The sequence below is a fragment of the Mesoplodon bidens genome, assembly GCF_964165515.1.
Source record: "Mesoplodon bidens genome assembly, chromosome: 19".
NCBI lineage: Eukaryota > Metazoa > Chordata > Mammalia > Artiodactyla > Ziphiidae > Mesoplodon > Mesoplodon bidens.
The window spans coordinates 7,818,801-7,844,943 of record NC_138179.1 but is presented as its reverse complement, the minus strand read 5'-3'; the positions used below and the strand labels follow the sequence as shown (position 1 = coordinate 7,844,943).

The 26,143-nt window shown below is 38.4% G+C and overlaps 1 protein-coding gene across 1 annotated transcript in view; it reads left to right on the top strand.

The window, feature by feature from the left end:
* The window catches only part of PPM1D (protein phosphatase, Mg2+/Mn2+ dependent 1D), a 49,676-nt gene extending 23,717 nt beyond the window's left edge, over positions 1 to 25,959 (top strand). The window contains exons 3-6 of the mRNA XM_081218983.1: positions 160 to 284; positions 12,883 to 13,073; positions 19,816 to 20,058; positions 24,473 to 25,959. Coding sequence (XP_081075109.1) covers positions 160 to 284; positions 12,883 to 13,073; positions 19,816 to 20,058; positions 24,473 to 25,030 — 1,117 coding nt within the window. The 3' untranslated portion in view covers positions 25,031 to 25,959. The remainder of the gene's footprint in view (positions 1 to 159; positions 285 to 12,882; positions 13,074 to 19,815; positions 20,059 to 24,472) is intronic.
* Positions 25,960 to 26,143: the final 184 nt, after the last annotated feature.

The window sequence follows — 26,143 nt, the reverse complement described above, 5'->3', positions numbered from 1 at the left end:
GCCTTCTGAACAGGAACTTTGGTTTATGCATCTTTGTATCTGAAACAGATAAGTCATTATTTCGCAATAATCTGATTTTATTAGCTATTTAACACGTTAAACTACTTTAGTAGTTATATTTTAATCATTTAGAGTATTTATGTGACCTCTATTTTTTAGCGTGATGAACAAGTCTGGGGTGAATCGTGTAGTTTGGAAACGACCTCGGCTCACTCACAATGGACCTGTGAGAAGGAGCACAGTCATTGACCAGATTCCATTTCTGGCAGTAGCCAGAGCACTTGGTAAGTAGGACTTATATTTGGTGAAATCATCTTGGATTTTCTATACTATATGGTGGTAAAATAAAAGAGAAGACTGAGAATTAAACCCTCATTTGGCATGTAATGAAGGTATAAATATGATATAGTAAATGATTGAAAACCTAATTGAGGGGAAGGTTAAAGTATGGATTTCAGTGCCAGTTGCTCTTTGATCCTGAGTTATGTTCAGTGTTTTTCTAGTTCCCATTTACGTCTAGGGAAGTAAATGTATGCCTAGGCTTGATGTTAGCCTTAAAACTATTTCTAAATGTCCTTGCCTACTTCAGCCCTTCATATTTCTCTTAAGAGCCTTCAAAGCTCTGTTTTTTTCATTAGCTAGCAAAGTAAATTGTACATGACAAAATAAACATACTTATTTTCTGTTCTACCTGGTTTTGAAAGGAAGGCTAGAGGATTATAGCTATAGAAATATCTTACCTTGGATGTACTAATTAAATTTTCTTCTAAAGAAAATTTCTTTTGGAAAACACCACTTTTTCCCATCTCTCCTTCTTCCTCTAACAGATACTTGAGAACTGACTTGGTGCCAGGCACTGCCTTAGGCTTTGGAGAGATAATACAGATATACTCTGCCCTCAGGGAGCAAGACTAAGTAGTTGGGGAGATAGGCAATAAAGAAGGAAACTTGCCCTGAAAGTAATATAATATTGCAAGTCAATTATACTTCAGTTTTTTAAAAAGTAAGCTTGTAAATGAAATAATTACAGGTTAGGAAATATGAAAGTCCTGTGATAAAGATAATTTAGAAGGGAAAAACTATTTTAGATAGTGTGATGGAAATGCTCCTTTTAGGAAGTGTTACTTTAGCTGAGATTTGATGGCTGAGAAGGAGTTATTCTTGTGAAGAGCCTGTTGAAGAATATTCTAGGCATGGTTCCTGAATTGGGAAAGAGCGTGGCCTGTTGTAGGAATTATCAAAAGGCAGGAGTTAAAGAGGCAAACATGAGCCACAGATGTTTTCATTCTAGTCTCAGGGTACTGGGAAACATTGGAGGATATTAAGCTAAGGAATAACATTTATCTGATTTGCATTTTTAAAAGATCATGCTACCTATCGTGTTACTATCTTTGTTCATCTTTGGTGATCATATACATATAGTCCCAATATTCATGGAGCCTATAATCTAATGGGGAGAATAGATAATAAACAAATGAGAAAATTATTTTAAAAAGCATTATAAAGGAATTAAACAGTATGATATGCCACTGATTGGTGGGAGGGATAGTGGGTAGCAGAGGAGGGCTACTTTGGAGAGGATGATTAAGGAACATTCTTTTATTTATTTATTTTTTAATAAATTTATTTATTTTTGACTCCGTTGGGTCTTGATTGCTGTGCGTGGGCTTTCTCTAGTTTCGGTGAGTGGGGGCTACTCTTCGTTGCGGTGCGCAGGCTTCTCATTGCGGTGGCTCCTCTTGTTGCGGAGCACGGGCTCTAGGCACGCGGGCTTCAGTAGTTGTGGCACTCAGGCTTAGTTGCTCCGCGGGATGCAGGATCTTCCCAGACCAGGGCTCGAACCTGTGTCCCGGCATTGGCAGGCGGATTCTTAACCACTGCGCCACCAGGGAAGCCCAAGGAACATTCTTTTAAAAAGTGATATTTTGAGTAAGACCTAAAAGGAGGAGAAGGGGCCAAGTCAAAGCAAAGCCATAGCACTTGCAAAGGCCATTAGGCAATTAGTGGACATTTGATTGGGGAGGGATGGTGGTGCGGGTTGTGTAGCATATATTCTTTTTTCCTACTGAATAATGCCCTGACTTCCTTTTGGGAAACTGTATCTCCCCTACTATGTGCAGTTTTAGTTTAGACATTCCTATTCAGGGTCCTTTTATAAAACATAAAAGGTCAGGCATATGACCCCAGCTAGATCAGTTAGATTCCCTGTTCCATGATTTTGAGTTGTGAATCTAGAAAGGATAACCATTAAAAACCAAAAGCGTGGTTGGAATGAATTCATCCTAGTGATAATGACCTCCTTTGGCAGTGCTCATTGATGTGGTTGGGTTTTCCTGCCTAGTTGTTTGGAATTGCCCTGTCTCCTTGCCTGGTTCTCCAGCTTCTTGTCTACCGTGTGAGCTACTTGGTTTTCTTCTGAGTTGCCTTTTTGGCCTAGGTTAACCTGAGCTGGAAATTGTTGTTTGTTAGCAATGAATCCTAATGCAGAAAGGAAAGGACTTGCTGTCTTTAAGGACCGAGAATGAAGCCAGTGTGAGAGAGAGGAGGTAGAGATATAAGATGAAGGCAGAGAGAGGACACTTGCCTGATGAAGAGGGTGGCGCAGACTAAGGTAAGGAGTTTGGTGAAGACATTACTGGTGGTAGGCAAGAACTAAATCCTGCAAGGCTTTCTAGACCATGATAAGGAATTTTATTTTAAATGCTTTTGGGAAGGGATTGAAGAGTAGGAGAGGAAGTAAACCATAATGGTTAAGAGGTAGACTTTGGAGCCAAAATTCCTAGTTTCCAATCCCAGTGCTGTTATTTACTGTACAAACTTGGGCAAATTACTTAAAATATTGTGGCACAGTTTTTTCAGCTGTAAAGTGGGGCCTGCTTCATACTGTCGTGAGTATTGGGTAACTTAGCACATGTAAAGTGCTTCAAATAGTGCCTGGCACATAGTAAGTGCTCTATAGATGTTACTTGTTGTTGTTGTTGTTGTGTACTGAAGTAGGGCAGTGACATGATCCAGTATGTTTTTAAAGGATCATTTTAGCTGACCAGTTTGTTTTTAAAAGATCATAATGGCTAACGTTATAGGGTAATAAAATTGGAGGCCAGGGTCCCATTTAGGGACCTGTAGCAGTATTCTAAGCAGTTTACATATTTTACAGATTTTTGTCTGAGTTTCCCAGGCCATTCATTCATAGTATACATGTGATATAATTGATCCTCCAATTGTTAGCAAGGAGAAAAAGGGGGCAAGGTGGATGACAGATAGTCAGCTGCTATTGACACTTCAGGTAGATGGTAAATTTCCAGTTAACTGTTGCCATTTGTAACATTAGTGAGCTTAGGAGGAAGGCATGGGAGGCAAGGAATTAATATTACTAAAGAAATAGAGGGGATTTTTGTGGGGAACTCAACACCGACTGAGGGCAAGGTCTTACTCCAGGTTCAAAAGTAAGGTGAACCTTCAGTGTAGAAAGTAGATGCCAATTTATTTTGTATATGTCAAGTGTGTGTGCGTCAAGCATTTCAAGTAAGCCTTGAAACCCTTAAGTGACTGTGGAGAGGAAGAGAAGGAACAGGTGATGGAGTGGCATAAAGAGCAGAAAAACCAACTGGTTTTCCTGTTTCAGACATTCCTACTTAGTTCAGATATAGCTCTGGAGTAATTCAGACAAGAATTCGACCCGCTTGAATATCTTCAGTAATCTTTACGTAATGTTTCAAAGTAGAAACTCTTGTATTATTAGACAATTCTGTGAGTTACAATCTGCTTCCATGAAGCTTTCAGACAGGGCAGTGTACTTCCTTTTCTTTTTGCATAATGACAGTCATTTACCTATTCAGAATTGGCTAGCATGTTTCTCTAGGCTAATTTCAGACCCTTCATTGTTCTTGTCGTATTCCTCTAGATGTTTCCGTCAATAAACATGATTTGGGAATTGAGGACACTGCAAGATGTGGTCTGACCAGTTTGAAGTACAATGGAAATATTTAGTTCCTGCTACCTGAACATTGTACTTCTAATAATGGAGTCCTAGAGCCCTGTCATTAGCTTTGTGTAATCTTAACACAGTAGTTGGCCTATTAAGCTCAGACCTCTAGATGCTTCTCTTGTGAACTGCTACCAGGTCAAGTTTCTCGTTTACGTACTCTGTTGGTTTTCATTGGGATGGTGTAAGGGTGGGGAAATGGAGACTGAATAATAGCATTAGATGAGTTGTTGGTGAAATGTATTCATCAATACAAAAGGTATTGATTAATGGACTGGTGCGTATTTAGAGAGAGAGATCTTGATTGATGTGATGCTGATTTTTTTCTTAGCTTAGTTTCAACATTTGTTAACTACCTAGAGAAAGAAATAATGTGCGTGGTCCTCAATTTTGTATGTTATACAAATATTCAAAAATACTTAGGCAGCAAGATATTAGCATTGTTTAACTACTTTTAGTTGCCAGAGAGAAAAAATAGTAATTAGAGAGTAGAGAAATCAGACAACACTTTGACTGGGTGATGACAGTTACCATCACTAATGAGGAATAGTTGGACATTGTATGCCTCCAGATGTGTGGTACACATATCCCCTATGTAGTACCCTGGTCAAAAATGCATAGCCTCAATCTAGATAAAGGAGGTTAAAGAAATGTTACAAGTAAAGAAAAAAGGAAAAAGAAAAGAAAAGAAATGTTACAAGTATATGCTATTCCTGATCCTAGGCTGGATCCTATAAAGGATATTATTAGGCCATCTGATAATTCAGAATATGGATGGTAGGTGGTATATTAGGAAAATATTATATTAATGTAAATTTATGAAGATGATAACTGCAGTGTCCTTATTCTTCAAAAATACACTTTGAAGTATTTAGGGATAAAGGACCATTATTTTAAATATTTTTTATATGTACACGCAGAATCTTTATATATATGTAGATTGAAAACAAGTGAATGGGGCAAAATGTCAACAATAGATGAATCTGAGTAAAGATGGGTATTCTTTGTCATAGTTTTATTTTTATAGCTTTATACATTTGAAATGATCTCCAGATGAAATGTTTTTAAAAATAGGCTGGCAGGGACTTCCCTGGTGGCGCAGTGGTTAAGAATTCGCCTGCCAATGCAGGGGACAGGGGTTCGAGCCCTGGTCCGGGAAGATCCCACATGCCGTGGAGCAACTAAGCCCATGCGCCACAACTACTGAGCCTGCGCTCTAGAGCCCATGAGCCACAACTACTGAAGCCCGTTGGCCTAGAGCCCGTGCTCCACAACAAGAGAAGCCACCACAATGAGAAGCCTGTGCACTGCAACGAAGAGTAGTCCCCTCTCTCTGCAATTAGAGAAAGCCCACAAGAAGCAATGAAGACCCAACACAGCCAAAAATAAAACAAATAAATAAATAAATGGGATGGTCAGAGGAGGTCTGAAAAGATGACATTTGAGTGAAGAGATGAGGCATCAAGGCCTGTGGGTGTCTGGGGCAAGATATTAGGCAGAAGGAACAACAAATACAAAGTGTCCTTTTTATGATTTTTTGTTTTTTAACTGAGCAGCTTGAAAGGTGGAGTTGCCATTAACTGATGTAGCAAAGACCAGAGTATATGTAGCAGGGGGAGGTCAGTTCAGTTTTGGACAACTTACCTTCAAGGTGCTAATCAGACATTAAAGTGGTGATATCCATTGCGCTTCTGGTTATGAAAGTTGACTAGGTGAGGGCCAGGCTAGAGATTTCAGTCTGTGGCTGAATCAAGGGATTGAGTGTAGGTAAAAAAGGGGGAAAAAAAGAAAAGAAAAAGGGAAGGGTCCAGTGACTGAGCCCTGAGATACTGTCACTGTTAAGAGGTGGGGGCATGAATGGAAGAACAGGTAAAACAAGACTGAGAAAGAGCCACAGGTAAAATACAAGAAAGTTGAGGAGAGTGTCCTGAAAGCTAAGAGAAGAAAGTGTTTCAAGAAGGTATTTCGTTATATGTCAGTTATACCTCAGTTAAAAAAAATATTTCAAATACTGTTGATAGTTCAGGTAAAGGAAAGACTGAGAAGTGACCTTTGAGTTTAACAATGTGAAAGTCATTGGTGACCTTGACAAAGTAGCTTTTGGTGGATATTGAGACCACAATCATGACTGGAGTTGGTTCAAGAAAGAGTGAGAAGGGGACATTTTGATATAGCAAGTTTTAGAAACTCTTCCTAGGCTGGGAAGGAAGAGATGGGGCTTTAGCTGGAGTAGAAAGAATAGCGTCAAGAGAGGGTTTGCTACTGTTATTTTAAAAAGGGAAGAAATAATAACAGTTGATGGGAAAGATCATCTAGACCAGGAAAAACTCCATGTAGGAGATAAAATACAATTGCTATAGTAATTTCCTATGACAATTACATTATTTTAACATAATTTTATAAACAAATGTGTAGAAATAAATATTTTCATATAAAAAGATGTGGGAGAGATGGTATTGTTTTAGTAATGGAAAAAATTGCTGCTTTTTCTCTTGATTTTATTTTTCTATCACATATTTTCTCAAATTTTCTCAAATATCTTTTTAATTTTTTTAAACTTTATTGAGATATAACTGACATACAGCACTGTATATAAGTTTAAGGCGTACAGCATTTGAAAGAGAATATCCTTTAGATTTGAACATTTAAGCTGAAAGAAATGCTTTGTCATATTACTTTTCCTGTCTTTATTTTGGCACTTGGGGGAAAAAAAGTAACTATTTAAGTTCTAGCTTTCTTTTTAAGTTTAACTTGCTGCATGGTAATTCTTATTGGCTCATAATAAATTAAATTATAGAATTTAGCACCACTCTTATGGTTTATAGTCATTTTTCTTCCTGTTTTTTGGGAAAGAGAAGTTTGCTTATCAAAATTTGTACTGATGATCAAAATTACCTGAGTGCAAATGTAGCAAAGGTGCCTCCTAGTGGCTGTCCGGTGGAATTGCATATGAGTCTTACAATTCATTTATTCATTGAACAGATACTTGAGTGCAGTTATGTGCCAAGCACAATGTCTTTGCCCTCATGGAAGCTTACAGTTTAGAGAGGGGAGAGGCATTCATCAAATGATCACAAAAAGAACTGAAACATTACAACTCTTAACTATTTGTATATCTGTTAATGGGAAATTAAAATGGGAGTATTTTACCTAACTGGAGGGGCCAGAGAAGTGATGTTTGCACTGAGGTCTTAAGAATTACTAAAGGTTAAGAGAGGAAGAAAATGTGTTCTAGGCATAGGAACTGCATTTGTGAACAGCTCTGTGATAGGAGGAGGCGTGGTGAATATAAGGGACTCTGATGAAGGGTAGGTGGAACAAAGATATGGGAACAAGAGGCATAGATAAAGTCAGAAAATACTGTATTTTTATAGGCTGTGGTTAAGAGTTATGCAAGAGTAAACTATTGCAGAGTTGGGGTGGGAAACATAACTAGGTAGGGGTGTGTGTGTGTTTTAATTATGGCAAAATAATATGACAAAATTTACCATCTTAACCATTTTAAGTATACAGTTCAGTGGTATTAAGTATATTTACATTGTTGTGCAACCATCACCACCGTCAATCTTTTTTTTTTTTTTTTTTGTTGGGGGTAGGAGTTTATTAATTAATTTATTTATTTTTGCTGTGTTGCGTCTTCGTTTCTGTGTGAGGGCTTTCTCTAGTTGCGGCAAGTGGGGGCCACTCTTCATCGCGGTGCGCGGGCCTCTCACTATCTTGGCCTCTCTTGTTGTGGAGCACAGGCTCAGTAGTTGTGGCTCACGGGCCCAGTTGCTCCGCGGCATGTGGACCACCGTCAATCTTAAATTTGTGTTTTAAAGAGATGATTTTGGTTGCAGTTTTGAGAATGGATTAGGTGAGGCAAAAGTTGCTGGGAAGCTCCCCACCGGAAGCCACTCACAGAGCTGGAGGGGGTGGGGCGGGGAAAATGTTGAAATTCCCTAGGGATCAGGACCACTAGGTGTCCTGCACATCGCTGGCTGCAGTATATGCCCCAGTAGCAAGCAGAGAACATACCGAAACCAGAAGAAAGGGCTCTTTCTCATCTGGTATCACTCCAGAGCCCCTACTGAAAACAAAAGGGAAATGGCCATTGAGCAGGCAACCAACCTCTGCTACAATGTTCAAGGCCCCTTCCTTTAATATATAGAGGAATGACATTCATGTGATCCTATAATGGTGTACAAACATTAGGCCAATAATAAAATACTTAGGTCAATTCTGATTCTTACTCATTTGATCTCAGGTAAAGCCATGTAGATTACCGGAACTGGCTCTATCTTCTGTTCCTAAATCTAGCTATGAATACAGATCATATGGTGAGTTTGTTAAAAATTCAAATTCTAGGGACTTTTACCGGCAAATATAAAGCAACTTGAGCATCAAAACGATAACAGGAATAAGTTATAGCATAATGAGGAAAAAAAGAATCCCTAAGCCCATACTGATACAAAAAGATTATAAAGAGGTGGAGAGAGCAATGGAAAGTTCTTCTTTAGAAAAGACAACTAATAAATGTAGTTAGTGTTCTGATTCTATCATCAGTTTACAGCCGTCACAGTAACACTTGATTCGTGCAAGAATCATTAATGAATGCTAAAATGTGGCATATTTGGGTGAGGAATAGGATGTTTCACACAATCTCAAACTATCACCGTACAGATTACTTAGGGCATCTTTACAGTGCTGGTAGGCAGCACTTTAACTGAATGATCAGGCTTGGCATTGCCAATAATAGGACAGACTGACATTTTGTGCCTCCTAATGTGACATACTAAGAAGGCTATGACTTCAGCAATGTAGTATTCTGGCTAAAAAAAAAGTTTAACCTGAACACAAACCCTTATATCTAGCCTGCGGACATGAGGAAGCAGTCACACAAATCCAAATTGAGGGTCACTCTGCAAAACAACTGGCCTGGACTCTTTTGACAATTGTCTGTCAGTGTCATGAATGACAAAAACAAATCACAAAACCTAGAGAATTGTTCTGGGTTAAAAACAACTAAAAAATATGACAACTAAATGTAATGAATGATCCTTGAGTGGATCCTGTATATTAAAAAAGCAGGGGCTTCCCTGGTGGCGCAGTGGTTGAGAGTCCGCCTGCTGATGCAGGGGACACGGGTTCGTGCCCCGGTCTGGGAAGATCCCACATGCCGCGGAGCGGTTGGGCCCGTGAGCCATGGCCGTTGGGCCTGCGCGTCCGGAGCCTGTGTTCCGCAACGGGAGAGGCCACAGCAGTGAGAGGCCCGCATACAGCAAAAAAAAAAAAAAAAAAAAAAAAAAAAAAAAAAAAAAAAGCATTATTTGGGGAATTCCCTGGTGATCCAGGGGTTAGGACTTGGCACTTTCACTGAGGGGGCCTGGGTTCGATCCCTGTTGGGGGAATTAAGATCCTGAAAGCCACATGGTGCGGCCAAAAAAAAAGGCATTATTGGGATAACTGGGGAAATGTGAACATAGATTTTATATTACACAATACTGGATCAACATGAAATTTTCTGACTGTGGCTACATAGGAGAATATCCTTATGCTCAGGAGATTAAATAGGAGATACACCATGTTATTGGGTTGGGAGATATAATATTGTTAAGATGGCATTTCTCTCTGAAGTGATCTATATAGGTTCAGTGCAATCGCATTCAAAACCCAGAGTTTTCCTGGTCCAGTGGGTAAGACTCCACGCTCCCAAAGAGGGGGCTGAGGTTTGATCCCTGGTCTGGGAACTAGATGCTGCATGCATGCTGCAACTAAGCATTTGCATGCCGCAACTAAGAGTCCACGTGCTGCAACTGAGAAGTCCGCATGCCACAACTGAAGATCCCTCATGTTGCAACTAAGACCCAGTGCAGCCTAAATAAATAAGGTAATAATATTATTATTATTTTAAAATATATATATATTTTTATTTTTGGTTGTGTCAGGTCTTAGTCATGGGATTTTTGTTGCAGCATGTGGGATCTTTTGTTGCGGCGCACAGGCTCCTTGTTGTGGTGCACGGGCTTCTCTCTAGTTGTGGCTCACGTGCTCAGTAGTTGCGGTGCATGGGCTTAGTTGCCCCACAGCATGTGGGATGTTAGTCCCCTGACCAGGGATCAAACCCGTGTCCCCTGCATTGGAAGGCTATTCTTAACACTGGAACACCAGGGAAGTTCCAGTAAATACTATGAAAAAAACCAAAACAAAACAAAAAAAAATAGAGTTTGGGAATTCCCTGGTGGTCCAGGGGTTAGGACCCCATGCTTCCACTGCAGGGGGCACAGGTTCAGTCCCTCGTCAGGGAATTAAGATCCCCATGCCACGTGGCCCAGCCAAAAACTAAAAATAAACAAACAAATAAACTAATTACTTAAACAGTTTCAGAAATTTAAGTTAGGAGAAATGCGTCTTTCTTCTGGAAATGTACTGAGGTTTAGTGAGAAAGAAAAAAGAGATTGGCAACATATTGGGGGCTAGTGATTTGGGAGTTGCGAGCTTGAGAGGACAATTTTGTGGAAGGAGTATACATATATACTGGGTATATATCCATAGACATTTCTAGAAGGATACATAAGGACAATAGTTGTTCCCTAAGTGGAGAATCAGAAAGGACATGAATGGGAAAGGAGATTTTTGTATCTTTTGGTTTTCGTGCCATGTGAAATAAACAAGTAACTTATTTTAAAATATTTTCAAATTTATAACGATATTAATGTTAGTTTATATATGAGAAATTGTGACCCTTTGAGGTCATATAGTTTGCATTAGATTGAAAATTGGAATTTCTTTTTTTAACCTAGATTTTAAGTTTAGACATATTAGGGATTCTGCCTTATATAAATTTATGTTTTTACTTGGAGTGACAATATTAATTTCAAATATTGGGGGGGAAATTGCTTTTGAAAGCTTTTAGCATCACATACGAACCCTGTAATTGCTATCTTAAAATTTATCTTAACTGTTTCCATCCATGTTCATTTTTATAGTTTCATCAACCAGGGAGTTTTGTTTTACTGGTATAAAGAAATAAATGTGTCTTTGTGAGGTGATCTGGATTATAATTAGCTTTTAGTGGTCATATGTGGTCTCTTTTGTTACTCTGAAGGATGAAGTGCCCCTTTCAAGAGGCTGGTTTAGCAGTGAATTTTGCTATTTCAGAGTGGAGTAATTGATTTGAATTATTCTTTCCTTGGACTCTGAGCATATTTGAATTGGCCAGTATTTCTGATGAGAGGTATGGTGACGTTTAAATAAGGAAAGGAGAGGACAAAGAGCTTCCTCTTGTTTAGCAAAAGTCAGACCTGCTTAACAGCGGCAAAAACAATTTATCCTCTTGTCTGAAAACCTTTTGCTCTTAATTAGGTCTTTCCCCAAAGTGTTTCACAACAAACAAAAGAGGCAGAAATTAATGTTTTCTCCTTCTTGTCTCCTCCTTCCTGTTTTTGGGAGCAAAAGAGTTTATATTGTCCTACTTATTTATCTTAGGTATCACAAAAGAGTAGATGGTTTCTATAAATTTTTTTTTCTATTTCAGTTTTATTGATCTTTTAGATGGCCTGAGTCGACTAAAGCTTCTTTTATGTTGAACATTTTGAGGTGTACATCTGATGCGTCTAAAAAGCAGAAGTGTTAGGCATTGTTTTATGTGGAGCTAATCAAGAAGGAAGATAATCATTTAAGAATCATCTTTCACTGGCTCACTGAAAGGGTGAACTATTGATCTCCAAAGGCTAGTCATTGATCTCCAAAGGCTATGTAGGTTAAAAGCATAAAAATGCCCATTTTTATCTCTGGAATTTTCTTCCAAGTGACTGGCACCCATCCTTTCAGTTTTGATGTAGGTATTTTCTTGACCTAGGGGGTTAACAGGAGGTTTTCAGTTAGCCACTAGGACTCTTATTTGTAGAGCAAGGTCTCCACATTTTATCTTTTTTTACCGTTATCTTAGTTAACCTTGGCCCTTCGCTCTTCCCCATACATTTTTTTTCTACTTCTAAATATATTTTAAAAAATTTTTATTGGAGTATAGTCGATTTACAATGTTGTGTTAGTTTCTGCTGTACAGCGAAGTGAATCAGTTATACATATATCCACTCTTTTTTAGATTCTTTTCTCACGTAGGTCATTAGAGTATTGAGTAGAGTTCCCTGTGCTATAGAGTAGGTCCTTCCTATACGTTTTAGAATCAGCTTGTCAAATTCTACAAAAGTCCTTTTGGGATTTTGGATGGAATTACATATTATAGGTTATTTTTGGAAGAATTAACATCTTCATAATGTTAACTCTTCCTATCTTTGATTATAGTTTATTTCCCCATTTATTTAGATAGTCTTTGGAATCTAATTGTATAATCTTGTCCATAAAAGATTTGCACACCTTTTGTTAAATTTCGCAGTACCTGATACTTGGTTCACTGTTATAAGTGGAATTGTTTAAAATTTTACATTTTCTATTTCTTGCTATTATATAGAGATACAGCTGACTTTTATATATTGGGTTTGTATTTAACAACCTTGCTAAGTGTTCCTGTTCTGATAATTTATCTAATTTCTTTTTGGTTTCCCATGTAGAAATAAAATTATCTTCAAGTAATGATAGTTTTATTTTCTCCTTTCCAATTCACATATGTCATCTATTTTTATTATCTTACTGTACTGAGAAGGATCCCTCGTATAGAATTAGAAGAGAAGTGGTGATAGAAGGCATACTTTTATCAGGTTCATAAGGGAGTTACCTTTTCAAATTTCTAGTTTGCTAAGAAGTCTTTTTTTTAATCATAAATGGATTTTGAATGTTATCAAATGCTTTTCTGCATCTGTTGAGATGAACATGTAGATTTTCTTCTTTAATCTGTTGATGTGATACTACTAGCTTGCAAATAATACTTCTTGCTTTTTCTGCCTCCTGCTCCCCAGGTGATTTGTGGAGCTATGATTTCTTCAGTGGTGAGTTTGTGGTGTCACCTGAACCAGACACAAGTGTCCACACTCTTGATCCCCAGAAGCACAAGTATATTATCTTGGGGAGTGATGGTCTTTGGAATATGATTCCAGCTCAAGATGCCATCTCAATGTGCCAGGACCAAGAGGAGAAAAAATACTTGATGGTGAGAAGTAACTCAATTCGGTATTTTTTTTTAAAGGATTTTATTAGTTTCCGCTTTATAACAAAGTGAATCAGTTATACATATACATCTGTTCCCATATCCCTTCCCTCTTGCATCTCCCTCCCTCCCATCCTCCCTCAATTCGGTATTATTATCTACATATTGTTCTGGTACTTTTGTCAGGGGTCTTGAATATGAACTAAGGATGTTCACCTTGAGTAGATTTTTGCATTTGTCCTGGCTGTAGAAGAAAGTAAAATACAGATTTCTGCAGCTTATTAGGGGAACAAGACAGGAAATAGATGAATGAAACTAGATAACAAAACATACAACCACTGACTTCATTATGAGCAGCCCTTGACTTCCTGGCCTATGGAACCCTCACCGATCCTTCTTTTTATAAATTGAGATATAATTCACATTCCATAAAATTTACCTTTTTAAAGTATTCAGGTCAGTGGTTCTTAGGATATTCTCAGTTATGTAACTCTCACCACTAATTCCAGAACATTTCATCACTGCCCCCAACAAGCCCCATAACCATTAGCAGTCATTCACTATCACCCTGTTCCCTGGCAACCACTAATTTTTTTTGTCTCTGTGTATTTGCCTGTTTTGCATACTTCATATAAATGAGATCATACAATAATGTGGCCTTTTGTGTCTGACTTCTTTCACTTAAGCATAATGTTTTCAAGGTTCATTCATGTTGCTTGTATCAGTACTTTATTCCTTTTTATGGCTGAATAATTTTCCATTGATGGATATATAACATTTTATTTATCCATCCATTCATCAGTCAATGGGTACTTTAGTTGTTTCCACTTTTTGGCTATTTTGAATGACGCTGCTGTTAACATTCATGTACAAGTTTTTGTGTGGACATGTTTTCAGATCTCTCAGGTATCTACCTAGGAGTGGAATTCCTGGGTCATGTGGTAACTCTATGTCACCTATATTGTTTTAGTCAATTGCAAACCTAGAAACAACCATCAATGAGAAAATTCTTTTCTTTCCTTCCTGGCTTGCTTAAAAATTGATCTTCATTCTGAGCAATGACAAAGTAAGGAGATTTGGGAAAGTGCAGTGTTATTGAAGGCAAGGAAAGGGAGTGTTTTGGAGTAGTAGTCAGCAATGTCAAGTTCTACAGAGAAGTAGAGGCAGATGGATGAAAACAGGGTATTGGGCTTTACATTTAGTACCTTTTATTACTAGTGACCTTCAGGGATGAAGAGTTCCGGTTGAAGTGATGAGGGCATTAGCTAGCAGATTGGAGTGATGATGAAACAGTACTTTGTGAGGCTAGGAAATAGATGTAGTGAGTGTTCAGGAAGACAAGGGAATGTGCCACTGTTAGCTTGAAAAGATAGTGAGGGTCTTGAAAGCAGTTTTATAGTCTTACAAGAAAGATTGACAGAACAAGAGAAATAAGGGGTGTTGATGGAATGAAGGTCCAGAGCTCATTGAAGTAACTGGAATCAGTGGCTCCTTGGAAAAGATGCTCTTCTTCTAAGATGGGAGGAATGGTAAAGCTATACTTTGGGGTGATAAGGAGGCAGCATGAAAGAACTTGTATTAAATTGCCTCCATTCATTCCCTCAACTAACATGTTAGGCAGTAGGTACAAAGGAAGCAAAGGTAAATAGAATATGGTCCTTGCTTAGCATTTACCATATCATTACAAATAGGAGATATAGATAGCTATCAGTACCATTTGACTGTGAGTTGTTTAAAGATAAGAGTCATGTATCTATTCAATTTTACAAACTTGGGGCTAGCATGATGCATTTGGTCAGTGATGTCAGATGTAAAAGAAAGATTAAATAAAATAAAGACTATTTTGTCTATTGGATTTTTTGTTTGTTTGTTTGCTACGCCGGCTTGCGGGATCTTAGCTCCCCTACCAGGGATCGAACCTGGGCCCTCGGCAGTGAAAGCGCGGAGTCCTAACTACTGGACTGCCAGGGAATTCCCATGTCTATTGGATTTAGAATTCTTTAATGATGAGAGAGGAAGACAGAAACATTTCAGTGGCATGATGAGGCCAAAAGCCAGTTTTATTGGGTTGGGAGAACCTAAGTGTCATAAACACCTAAGTGTTTTTAGAATGAGTATTGAAGGAAGCATTCATCTAACAATATTTAGAACAAGTGTTGAGAACTGAGAGGGAGAAGATAGGAAACTTGTGAGGACTGCATAAGGAGGTTTCATGGATGAGAGTCGTATTTGAGCAGGTCTTAAAGGTGGAGTTGAGGGCTTCCCTGGTGGCGCAGTGGTTGAGAGTCCACCTGCCGATGCAGGGGACACGGGTTCGTGCCCCGGTTCAGGAAGATCCCACATGCCGTGGAGCGGCTGGGCCCGTGAGCCACGGCCGCTGAGCCTGCGCGTCCAGAGCCTGTGCTCTGCAATGGGAGAGGCCACAACAGTGAGAGGCCAGCGTACCACACACACACACACAAAAAAGGTGGAGTTGAATTTACCAGGTAAAGAGATGAAGGGAGGAGAGTGAAGCTTTCCAGGCAAAGGAATCGAATGTGTAGAGTCAGAGAGAAGAGACAAGTACAGCACATTCAGATTTCTCAAGTAACTTGATGTGATTCGAAGACAGGAGGCAAAAAGGTTTTGAATGGTCTGTTATGAAGTTAAGTCTTAATAGTCAGGTAGGGGAGAGTATTGAAAAGCTGCATTTTAGATATGCATTTTAGAAAGCATACTCATGGCAGGGTGGAGTAGAGGGCAGCTGATAATGGATGTGAGAGTTCTATTTATTAGGAGGTGTAGGAAGAACATCTTGCCCCTTACTAAATTAAACTGATGCAGAGTTGGCAATGAAAGAGAATGGGTGTCAGCAGTGCGTGATTAGTGAAGAATCCCTGAGAGAAGGTGAATTTTGATGAATGGAATCATATTTATAAGGTCTGTCTCTGCCTCTCTTCACATGTTGATTCCTATTGACAGTATCTGATTTTAGTTTAATTAATTAATTAATTAATTAATTAATGGCTCCCTTGGGTCTTTGTTGCTGTGCGTGGGCTTTCTCTAGTTGCAGTGAGTGGGGGCTACTCTTCATTGTGGTGCATGGGCTTCTCATTGTGGTGGCTTCTCTTGTTGCAGAGCACGGGCTCTAGGCATGAGGGTTTCAGTAGTTGTGGCATGTGGGCTCAGTAGTTGTGTCTCGTGGGCTCTAGAGCTCAGGCTCAGTAGTTGTGATGCATGGGCTTAGTTGCTCCATGGCATGTGGGATCTTCCCGGACCAGGGCTCAAACCCGTGTCCCCTGCATTGACAGGCAGATTCTTAACCACTGCACCACCAGGGAAGTCCTGATTTTAATTTTATTTATTTATTTATTCATTCATTCATTCATTTATTTATTTATTTATTTATTTATTTATTTATGGCTGTGTTGGGTCTTCATTTCTGTGCAAGGGCTTTCTCCAGTTGCAGCTAGCGGGGGCCACTCTTCATCACAGTGCGCGGGCCCCTCACTATCGTGGCCTCTCTTGTTGCGGAGCGCAGGCTCCAGACGCACAGGCTCAGTAGTTGTGGCTCACGGACCTAGTTGCTCCACAGCATGTGGGATCTTCCCAGACCAGGGCTCGAACCTGTGTCCCCTGCATTGGCAGGCAGATTCTCAACCACTGCGCCACCAGGGAAGCCCCCTGATTTTAATTTTTTTAAAAATATTTATTGGCTGTACCCGGTCTTAGTTGTGGCACTCAGGATCTTTAGCTGTGGCTTGTGGGATCTAGTTCCCTGACCAGGGATAGAACCCAGGCCCCCTGCATTGGGAGTGCAGAGTCTTAACCACTGGACCACCAGGGAAGTCCCTGACTTGATTTTTTTTTTTTTTTTTTTTTTTTTAAATTTTATTTTTATTAGTAATTAATTAATTAATTATTTGTGCTGTGTCGGGTCTTCGTTTCTGTGCGAGGGCTTTCTCTAGTTGCGGCAAGTGGGGGCCACTCCTCATCACGGTGCGCGGGCCTCTCACTATCGCGGCCTCTCTTGTTGCGGAGCACAGGCTCCAGATGCGCAGGCTCAGTAATTGTGGCTCACGGGGCTAGTTGCTCCGCGGCATGTGGGATCTTCCCAGACCAGGGCTCGAACCCGTGTCTCCTGCATTGGCAGGCAGTTTCTGAACCACTGCGCCACCAGGGAAGCCCTGACTTGATTTTTATTAATGGATCTATTAGGCTTCCTCTTTGGAAGCTGCTGTTACGTTCCAAATGAAAATTTTTGCAAGCTTGAGCTAAAGCAGCAATGGATTAAGAAAAAAAAAACATGCACATACAAGCAAAAAAGAAATATGGGACTCCCCTGGTGGTGCAGTGGTTAAGAGTCCGTCTATCGATACAGGGGACACAGGTTAGAGCCCTGGTCCCGGAAGATCCCACATGCCGTGGAGCAGCTAAGCCCGTGCACCACAACTACTGAGCCTGAGCTCTAGAGCCTGCGAGCCACAATTACTGAGCCCATGTGCCACAACTACTGAAGCCCACGCACCTATAACCGGTGCTCCACAACAAAAGAAGCCACCGCAACAAAGAGTAGCCCCCGCTCGCTGCAAGTAGAGAAAGCCCGCACGCAGCAATGAAGACCCAACACAGCCATCAATAAGTAAGTAAGTAAGTAAGTAAATAGAAGTGTAGACGTTAAAAAAAATACGTAAGTGGTAGAACTGACAGAACTTGGGTTTTAAGGAGGGAGAATATTATGACACCCAGATTTCTTAGTGGTGGCTGGAAGCTGTTATCAAGAAGAAACACATTATTTTGGGGGGAGGGAGGGATAATTCATATAGGCGTGTTGAATAGGACGTGCCTTTGGTTCGTCTAGATAGATATGTTCAGTAGGCAGTGACTGAAAGGCAATGCCTGGAAATGCTAGTTTCAGTGTTAATGGGAGTTAAAGCTGTGACAGTTAACGACATCACCTAGTGAGACAGCGAGGTGGAAGAAAAGGACACAGTAGTAAGGGGCCCAGATCCACAGAATGGGCTGAGGGGAAATGCAAGGAAGGTAGTAGAAATGGCTTACGTAGAGTTCTGTTTTATGGAGCTTTGCTGGGAGGGAAACAGGCACACTGGAAAAGGGAAAGGGAAAGGAGTCCTTCAGTGAGTTCTCAGTGGGCTAGAAGTTTGAGAGTGGTGCAACACGTCGTACGCTGGGGAATGCAATAGATTCATGAATTACAGATCAATGCTGCCTTTCATCAATTGTGAAGTGCATATTTTTTCATATTAGAAAGGGGGGAACAAAGCAATGTTTAAAAACATCTTTACAAAGTGGTACTTTTCTTGCGAATGCAAGGATGGCTTAATATTAAGATTTTAAAGGAGCTGAGAAGAGTTTTTTGCAGTTTGCCATCATTAATGTGTTGGAATACTGTAATATGACCAAGATCAGACAATCCCAAATAAAAACGATTCCCTGTTTCCCAAGGAAAGAATGAAAAAAGCCCAGTTCTTTATCCGGTTTCAATATATAAACTTGAGGCATATAGCTGACAGTTAAATGACATATACGTGATATATTTTTTAATGAAGTGCTTATAGTACATTATATATTATTACATAGTATACATTATAGTACATCAGTATTTTGTACTTATAATACATTAATACATGCATTTTTAAAATTAGAGTATAGTTGCTTTACAATGTCGTGTTAGTTGTTGCTGTACAATGAAGTGAGTCAGCTATATGTATACATATATCCCCTCCCTCTTGGACCTCCCTCCCACCCTCCAATCCTGTCCATCTAGGTCACTACAGAGCACCGAGCTGAGCTCCCTGTGACATTAATATATTTTATTACATTACATAAAGTAACATATTAATTAAAACTTTTTTCCCCTTATAGTTCATGACACATTTCTTTTTCAAACATTTCCACTCATTTTCATTATTCAGTTATTTCTAGAGGTATTTTTTAAGATAAGTAGTTCTTTTCTGGAGCACATCATTTTCTTTTCTGTTCTTTGAAACTTAGCAGTTATTAAATCCATGTATGACGCTGTAAGTTTTATTCCAGGCCACATTTATTTGTATAACACAAGTTCATTTAATTTTGTTTTGTTTTGTTTTTTACTCTTTCTGTTTGTATGTATTTGATCTCTATACTATAACCACTTATTGTGTTGCTTTTTTCTTCATAGGAGTGACATTAGCCATTTATATATCTATAAATGGCTATGTGTGATGTATCTATGTATGTATATATATATATATATGTCAATATGTATACATATATTTAATGACCACTTATATTTCCTTGTTTCTGAATTTTGTTCATATCCTTTGACAGTTTTTATCTTGGGACTGTCTTTGATTTGCAGAAGCTCTTATTTTAGGAGGAAATTGGCCCTTTGCAATGAGTTTTTTTGCCATGTGTGATTATTTCATTTGTGAATTGTTTATCTATTATAACTTGATGTTTACTTCCCCTTTTTAGAAAACTTCTGTATAACTTTTCCTAAGAAAGTTTACAATGAAGACCAAGTTTCTTGCTACCAAAAATATAAAAATACAGGTGAAATTTAACCACAGGATAAGACCTTATCTTATTATTTTTTTTTAATTTAGAGCAATACTGTTTTAGCATAGTTACAGGGTTTGTGGATAAAGTTGGAAATTTTAATTATTTATGTAGGCCACGTTGAACACGTGATTTTTCATTTGATACCGGTGTAGTGGCAACAAGGTCTGAGTGGTTATCTTCCTTCTTATTCTTTTAAATACAGGGTGAGCATGGACAGTCTTGTGCCAAAATGCTTGTGAATCGAGCTCTAGGCCGCTGGAGGCAGCGTATGCTTCGAGCGGATAATACTAGTGCCATAGTAATCTGCATCTCTCCAGGAGTGGGCACTCAGGGAGATTTCACCAATGAAGACGAGCTCTATCTGAACCTGACTGATAGCCCTTCCTATAATAGTCAAGAAACCTGCGTGATGACTCCTTCTCCATGTTCTACACCACCAGTCAAGGTACATAGTTCTCTAGAATTTAAGTTGTAATAGAATTTCTCTGTTAGTATTACCTGAAAACAGTTTTCAGGTTCTTTATATAATAGAATTTCGGATTTGAGCCGCCATCAAGAAAGTGGTAGATCTTTATCATGTAACTTATTGTCAGTAGGCCATCATCTACACATGGGTACTCTACTGAATGCCAGCTGTATGTAGGGCACCTAATAGAAAAGCGATGAGATATGGCCCCTGGAGAATATTAACAATATTAATATTTGGAACTTATTGATTCCCTTCTGATAGTATGAAAGTTTGTAAGCATTTTTTGTGATGCACTTCCATATGTGGTATTTCATTTGAACCTCATAACCCTGAAAGCTAAATAGTGCAGATGTTATTCCATTTTACAGATAATATGACTGAGATATTGAGCAGTTTGAATAAGATCATACAGAATCAAGACTGAACTGGACCTTAGGATATCAGACTTTAGAACTGGTTGTCTATTAACATGGGTAAGAAACATCATTCCTATTTCTTATCCATGTTAATATTGAATGAATTTAAGATGTGCTGTGAAATAAACAAGTTTAAATGCTACTGTATTTCCCTTTTTCTGATTTCATCCCAATTTTTTCCTGCTAATAATTAGTAATATGGATAACTGTTTTGATATACCTGGCCTTCTGAGAATGTGCTTTCAGAAGAATGACCATTAAAATGGGAAACACAGTGGAATTTTATGTCATGTATTCAGGCAGTTTTTTAAGATGTTCAAAGCTACACAGTACAAAGAATTTATTTAATTTTGGGTATTGTGATCCTATATGGAGTACTTGGAAGTTTACTATTACCACTTTCCTATCTTTTACTTCACTATATATATGGCAACTTAATTTTCCTTACATGGACTCTTCACTTAGAAACTGACAAATTAATATTTTATGCTTATTTTCTTAAAAGAATTTCTTGTCAAAGCTTTCTTTGCTTTGAAAACTCTTGAATAATAATGCAGATTGAGATCTTTTAAAGTCTCTTCATTCTCTTTGAGTGTTATGAAGGAGCTTATGTTCATTTGAGAATTCACTGGTTTCTGTATTTGAATGCATTCATTACTTTCATGTTTCCTAATGTGTTTGTATTTGAATAACTGAACTTTAGGCAGTACAGAGAAGGAGGCCTTAAGGTGGAGGTAAGGATGAGAGGATAGAAGATATTGTGATAGGAATAAATACTCTTTTTTTTTTTTTTTTTTTTTGTGGTACGCGGGCCTCTCACTGTTGTGGCCTCTCTCGTTGTGGAGCACAGGCTCTGGACGCGCAGGCTCAGTGGCCATGGCTCACAGGCCTAGCCGCTCCGTGGCATATGGGATCTTCCCAGACCGGGGCACGAACCCGTGTCCCCTGCATCGGCAGGCAGACTCTCAACCACTGCGCCACCAGGGAAACCCGGAATAAATACTCTTAATATTGATCTCAAAACTTATTGCTGTCTGTGGATTGGCATTAGTAAAATTGAACATAAATTGCACCTAGAAATAATTTTTAAAACATATTTTAAAATTCTGAAAAATAATGATCTAACAGTTTTACTAAAGTAAAGCTTAGGAGATTTATGTATGCACTGACTTATATGTAGGCGTGGTTGTTTGTTAACCATCTGGCCCCACCTAAATATGAAAGAATGTTTAGAGCTGTTCAGAACAATCAGTATTGTTGGCTCTGGCCTAACAAGTAAATAAAGACAAATCTCTGCCCCAAAGATTGTGTTTTGTTTTGTTTATCTTAACCATGGCTACTCACAAATATCTCTGATGTGTTTCATTGTTACAGTAATCCTATGTTTAGTAACATCTAGATATAAATGACATTTTGGTTGATTTTGAATGGTTTTTAAGACCTACCCACATTTAGACTAGGCACTTGAGACTAGGTTATCTATCTATAGACATGTGAACTTCTGTTTGAATCGTAAGCTAAATCGGTAGTCAAATCCTTGTTTTTGGACAGATATAGTAGAAATACTTCTGTTTGTGATATATTACTATGGCACAGATTTCTTTATCCTTTCTTTAGGGCAAAACTAAATTTAGCTGTTTTTTAAATAAGCCAGGAGCTATACAGGAAGGAGGAATGAGGAAAAGAGTTCTTCCAGAGGATTAACGCTTAGTTTCAGTCGTGTTCTAGGCACCGTTTGTAATTAGTTGTTTACTGTTGGATTGTAAAGTATATGGAGCTCTCAAGAAAGCTGATCTCTGAAGTAGTGAAACTTTTAAAGTGTGAGTTTTTAGGACGTAACCTCTCAATATCACAAGTGTTTTATGAGCATGTAAGAAGGCTTAGCAATACAGTAGTAATTAATCTGGGATGAGTCTAGAAAGTCTAGGCAAGTTGCCTGAGCTAACAGATGCAATGTATTTCCACAGAGTGCCAATAAGAAGAGAAAGAAAAGTTCAAGGAAAAAGTGGGGGAAGAAAAGCCAGTGCACCTGTAGTATCAGAATATTAATGTGTGAATTTAAAAAGACACAGCACAACAGAAATTACAATAAACTGTGTTAACTCTGACATCATCCCACTGTTTTTCTTTTGTAAAGGAATTCCATCTAGTGTCTAACATTGTTGCATAAACTAGAGCAATATGTTCTATTTCTGTAAGTGGCTTGATTAGTACCTTTCTTCCTGTGCCTAAATTCGTGATGTACTTGTTCGGTAGTAGGAAGCCTTCTGCCTACAGAATTTATCTGCTGCCTGGTCTTGTTGCAAATCCTTTTTCTATATTAAACCAAGATGTACTTTTAGTCAAAAATTACTAATGACTAGATACAGTTTTCTGTGGTCGGTCAGAACATGCTTGTGATCAGGGTAGTAGGCATTGGAATCAACCTAATGCAGAGGGGATAAATTCACAGACAAGTTGTTGTTGGTATTATTGAAAGCCAGATGTACATATTCTAGAACAGAGACTGTGTGTTATCTGTTCTCAACGCTGGTATTTTGAAATAAGGTTGCTGCCCAACATCTCGTCAGTGTTAAAACAGATAAGAATTGGGCTTTCAGTAAACCATGTAGTATAAAATAAATAAATGAGCCAATGACCCCAGAAGGGAAGAATATATTCTTAGTTTTTTTTTTAAAAAAGGTAGCAGCATTCTATTTGGGGCAGTACCAAATTAGGAACTTTAGGGTTTCTCATCTCTAGCCTCGATTGGACCTAAAGTTCATTTTTTTCAGTAAAGCATGTTCATGTTATATGGTTAAATTGAAATGCTTTCGATTGCTTCAATTTCCCTTTTTCTTTTTAAATCTAGAAACGTAAAAGGGAACATTAGTTTTATAAATATGCTTTTTTATAGAGCATTTTCTTGAAAGGCGTTTATTCCTAGGGGATTTTATATCAGAGGGCGATCAGATAATATGTCTTTGTTTACCATTCTACGAAATGGTTTACTTGGGCTCTTCAGAATATATTACTATTTTAATAAGTTTGATTTGATTGAGAGAGGAAATGATTGAGGGAAATGTTACACACTTGGGCAAGAGATAGTATTTATGCTTAAAATTTGTACTTGAGAAAGTATTAAAGCAATGATTTTCTAAAATATTATAGTGGAAGATTTGTATTTGATAGGAAGAATGTTCTTATCTGTCTGGAGATGGGAGGATATTCTGAATACATACAGATCTGAGGCACTACACCTAAAGGAGTGGTGCATATCTGAACCTCCTGTGAAGCTTTTTAAAAAACAATATCTGAAAGTTTCCATATGATTTTCACTTATATCTTTTTTAAAAAAATAAATTTATTTTATTTATTTACTTTTGGCTGTGTTGGGTCTTCGTTGCTGTGCGCAGGCTTTCTCTCGTTGCAGCGAGCAGGGGCTACTCTTTGTTGTGGTGCGCAGGCTCTAGGCGTGCGGGCTTCAATAGTCGTGGCACGTGGGCTCAGTGGTTGTGGCTTGGGGGCTCTAGAGCGCAGGCTCAGTAGTTGTGGCTCATGGGCTTAGTTGCTCCGTGGCATGTGGGATCTTCCCGGACCAGGGTTTGAACCTGTGTCCCCTGCATTGGCAGGTGGATTCTTAACCACTGTGCCACCAGGGAAGCCCTCACTTATATCTTTGAAAGTTGCCCCAGCCATACTCAGTACATTCCCATATGTCCTGTTTTCTCAAATAACAGAACAGCATCTAGTGTTTGGGAGATGAGTGCAAAGCAACAGTCTGAATTTCCATTATGACAGAGTTGCTTTAATGTTGCGCTTCACATTTTCCACACTACTGAATATTCAGAAATTAAAATACAGAAAGTAGGAAATAAACCCCCCAAATAAACAAATTTGTCACTTATTCTAATGAAATCTTTTCATTTCCCCAATGGCTAAGCTGAATTCTAGGAAAAATTATTTCTTACTTGGTTTACCTTCTTGTTTTTCAGTCACTGGAGGAGGACCCATGGCCAAGGCTGAACTCTAAGGACCACATACCTGTCCTTGTTCGTAGTAATGCCTTCTCAGAGAATTGTTTAGAAGTCCCAGCTGAGATAGCTCGAGGGAACGTCCAGGCTGCAGTCATATCCTCAAAAGATCCAGAGCCACTTGAAGAAAATTGCACTAAAGCCCTGACTTTAAGGATACATGATTCTTTGAATAATAGCCTGTCAGTTGGCCTTGTGCCTACCAATTCAACAAACACCATCATGGACCAAAAAAATTTGAAGATGTCGATCCCAGGTCAAATGAAAGCTCAAGAAGTTGAAAGAACCCCTCCAACAAACTTCAAAAGGACATTAGAAGAATCCAACTCTGGCCCTCTTGTGAAGAAGCATAGACGAAATGGTTTAAGTCGAAGCAGTGGTGCTCAGCCTGCAAGCCTCCCCACAAACTCACAGCGAAAGAACTCTGTTAAACTTACCATGCGACGCAGACTTAGGGGCCAGAAGAAAATTGGAAATCCTTTGCTTCACCAGCACAGAAAAACTGTTTGTGTTTGCTGAAATATATCTAGAATTTTTTTTTTTCCAAACTTCTAAGAGGGCTTTATGAATTTGGTGCCGAAGCTGAACTTTTTTTAAGGGGACAAAATAAAAATAGTATACAGTTTGACTTTTTGGAATTCAGCAGTTTTATCCTGGCCTTGTTCTTGCTTGTATTATAAATGTGAATTTTGTAGATTTTAGGGTATAAGTTGCTATAAAATGTGTGTAAATTTGTATCCTTCACACAAACTCAGTCTCTTACTCTGACACACAGTAAATGTAACAACAGGGCTAAAGGTTTAAAAAAAAATCAAAAGAATCTATTTGATTTTAGAAATACATTTAAACTTTTAAAAATGCTTATTAAGAAAGTTGTATAAGTCACGTGTGATGAAAGCGACACAACTTTTTAAAGTAAATTATGAAGCAAACTGGAAAAGTGATGTATTTTCATAGTGACCTGTGTTCCACTTAATGTTTCTTAGAGACAACTAGTGTCTTTTAAAAATTATTCTTTATTTCTCATTTCATAATTCAGAACTAAATTTTTCATAGAAGCAGAAGTGTTGAGCCATGCAAAAGCAGCTGGGTTTTAGTCTCCTTCTCCTAATTAAAATACTATGCAGTATCTCTTATCTCTTTCAGTAGCATTTTTTCTAAACATTAATCATCAGATTTGCTCACCAAATCTTTCAAGTAGAAGGAGGTAGGTTTGCCTAAAAAGATGCCCTTCTCAATCATCCCAGACACTCAGTGGCATTAGTGGGTCTTAAAAGTAGTTATATCCCCTTCTAGTGTTTGCATAAAATATGTGAAATTTTTCTTGCTATGTCAATAACAGATGGTGCTGCTAATTCCCAACATTTCTTAAATTATTTTATATATCCTATGGTTTTCATTGATTATATGGACATGTTTGTTCATCTAATAAAATCAGTGAACTGTTACTGATGTTGCTGGATTTTTGTTATTGGTTTTAATGGTATATATTAACTTTTTGTTAGGCCATGATCAAGCTTTAGAGTAACAACTTAAAATACATGTAATGTTCATTTTTGCAATCTTGACTTTTTAATTTTAACTTAGAGTGCATCAAATCAGGCTAAATATACAATAATAAGTATATGGTTA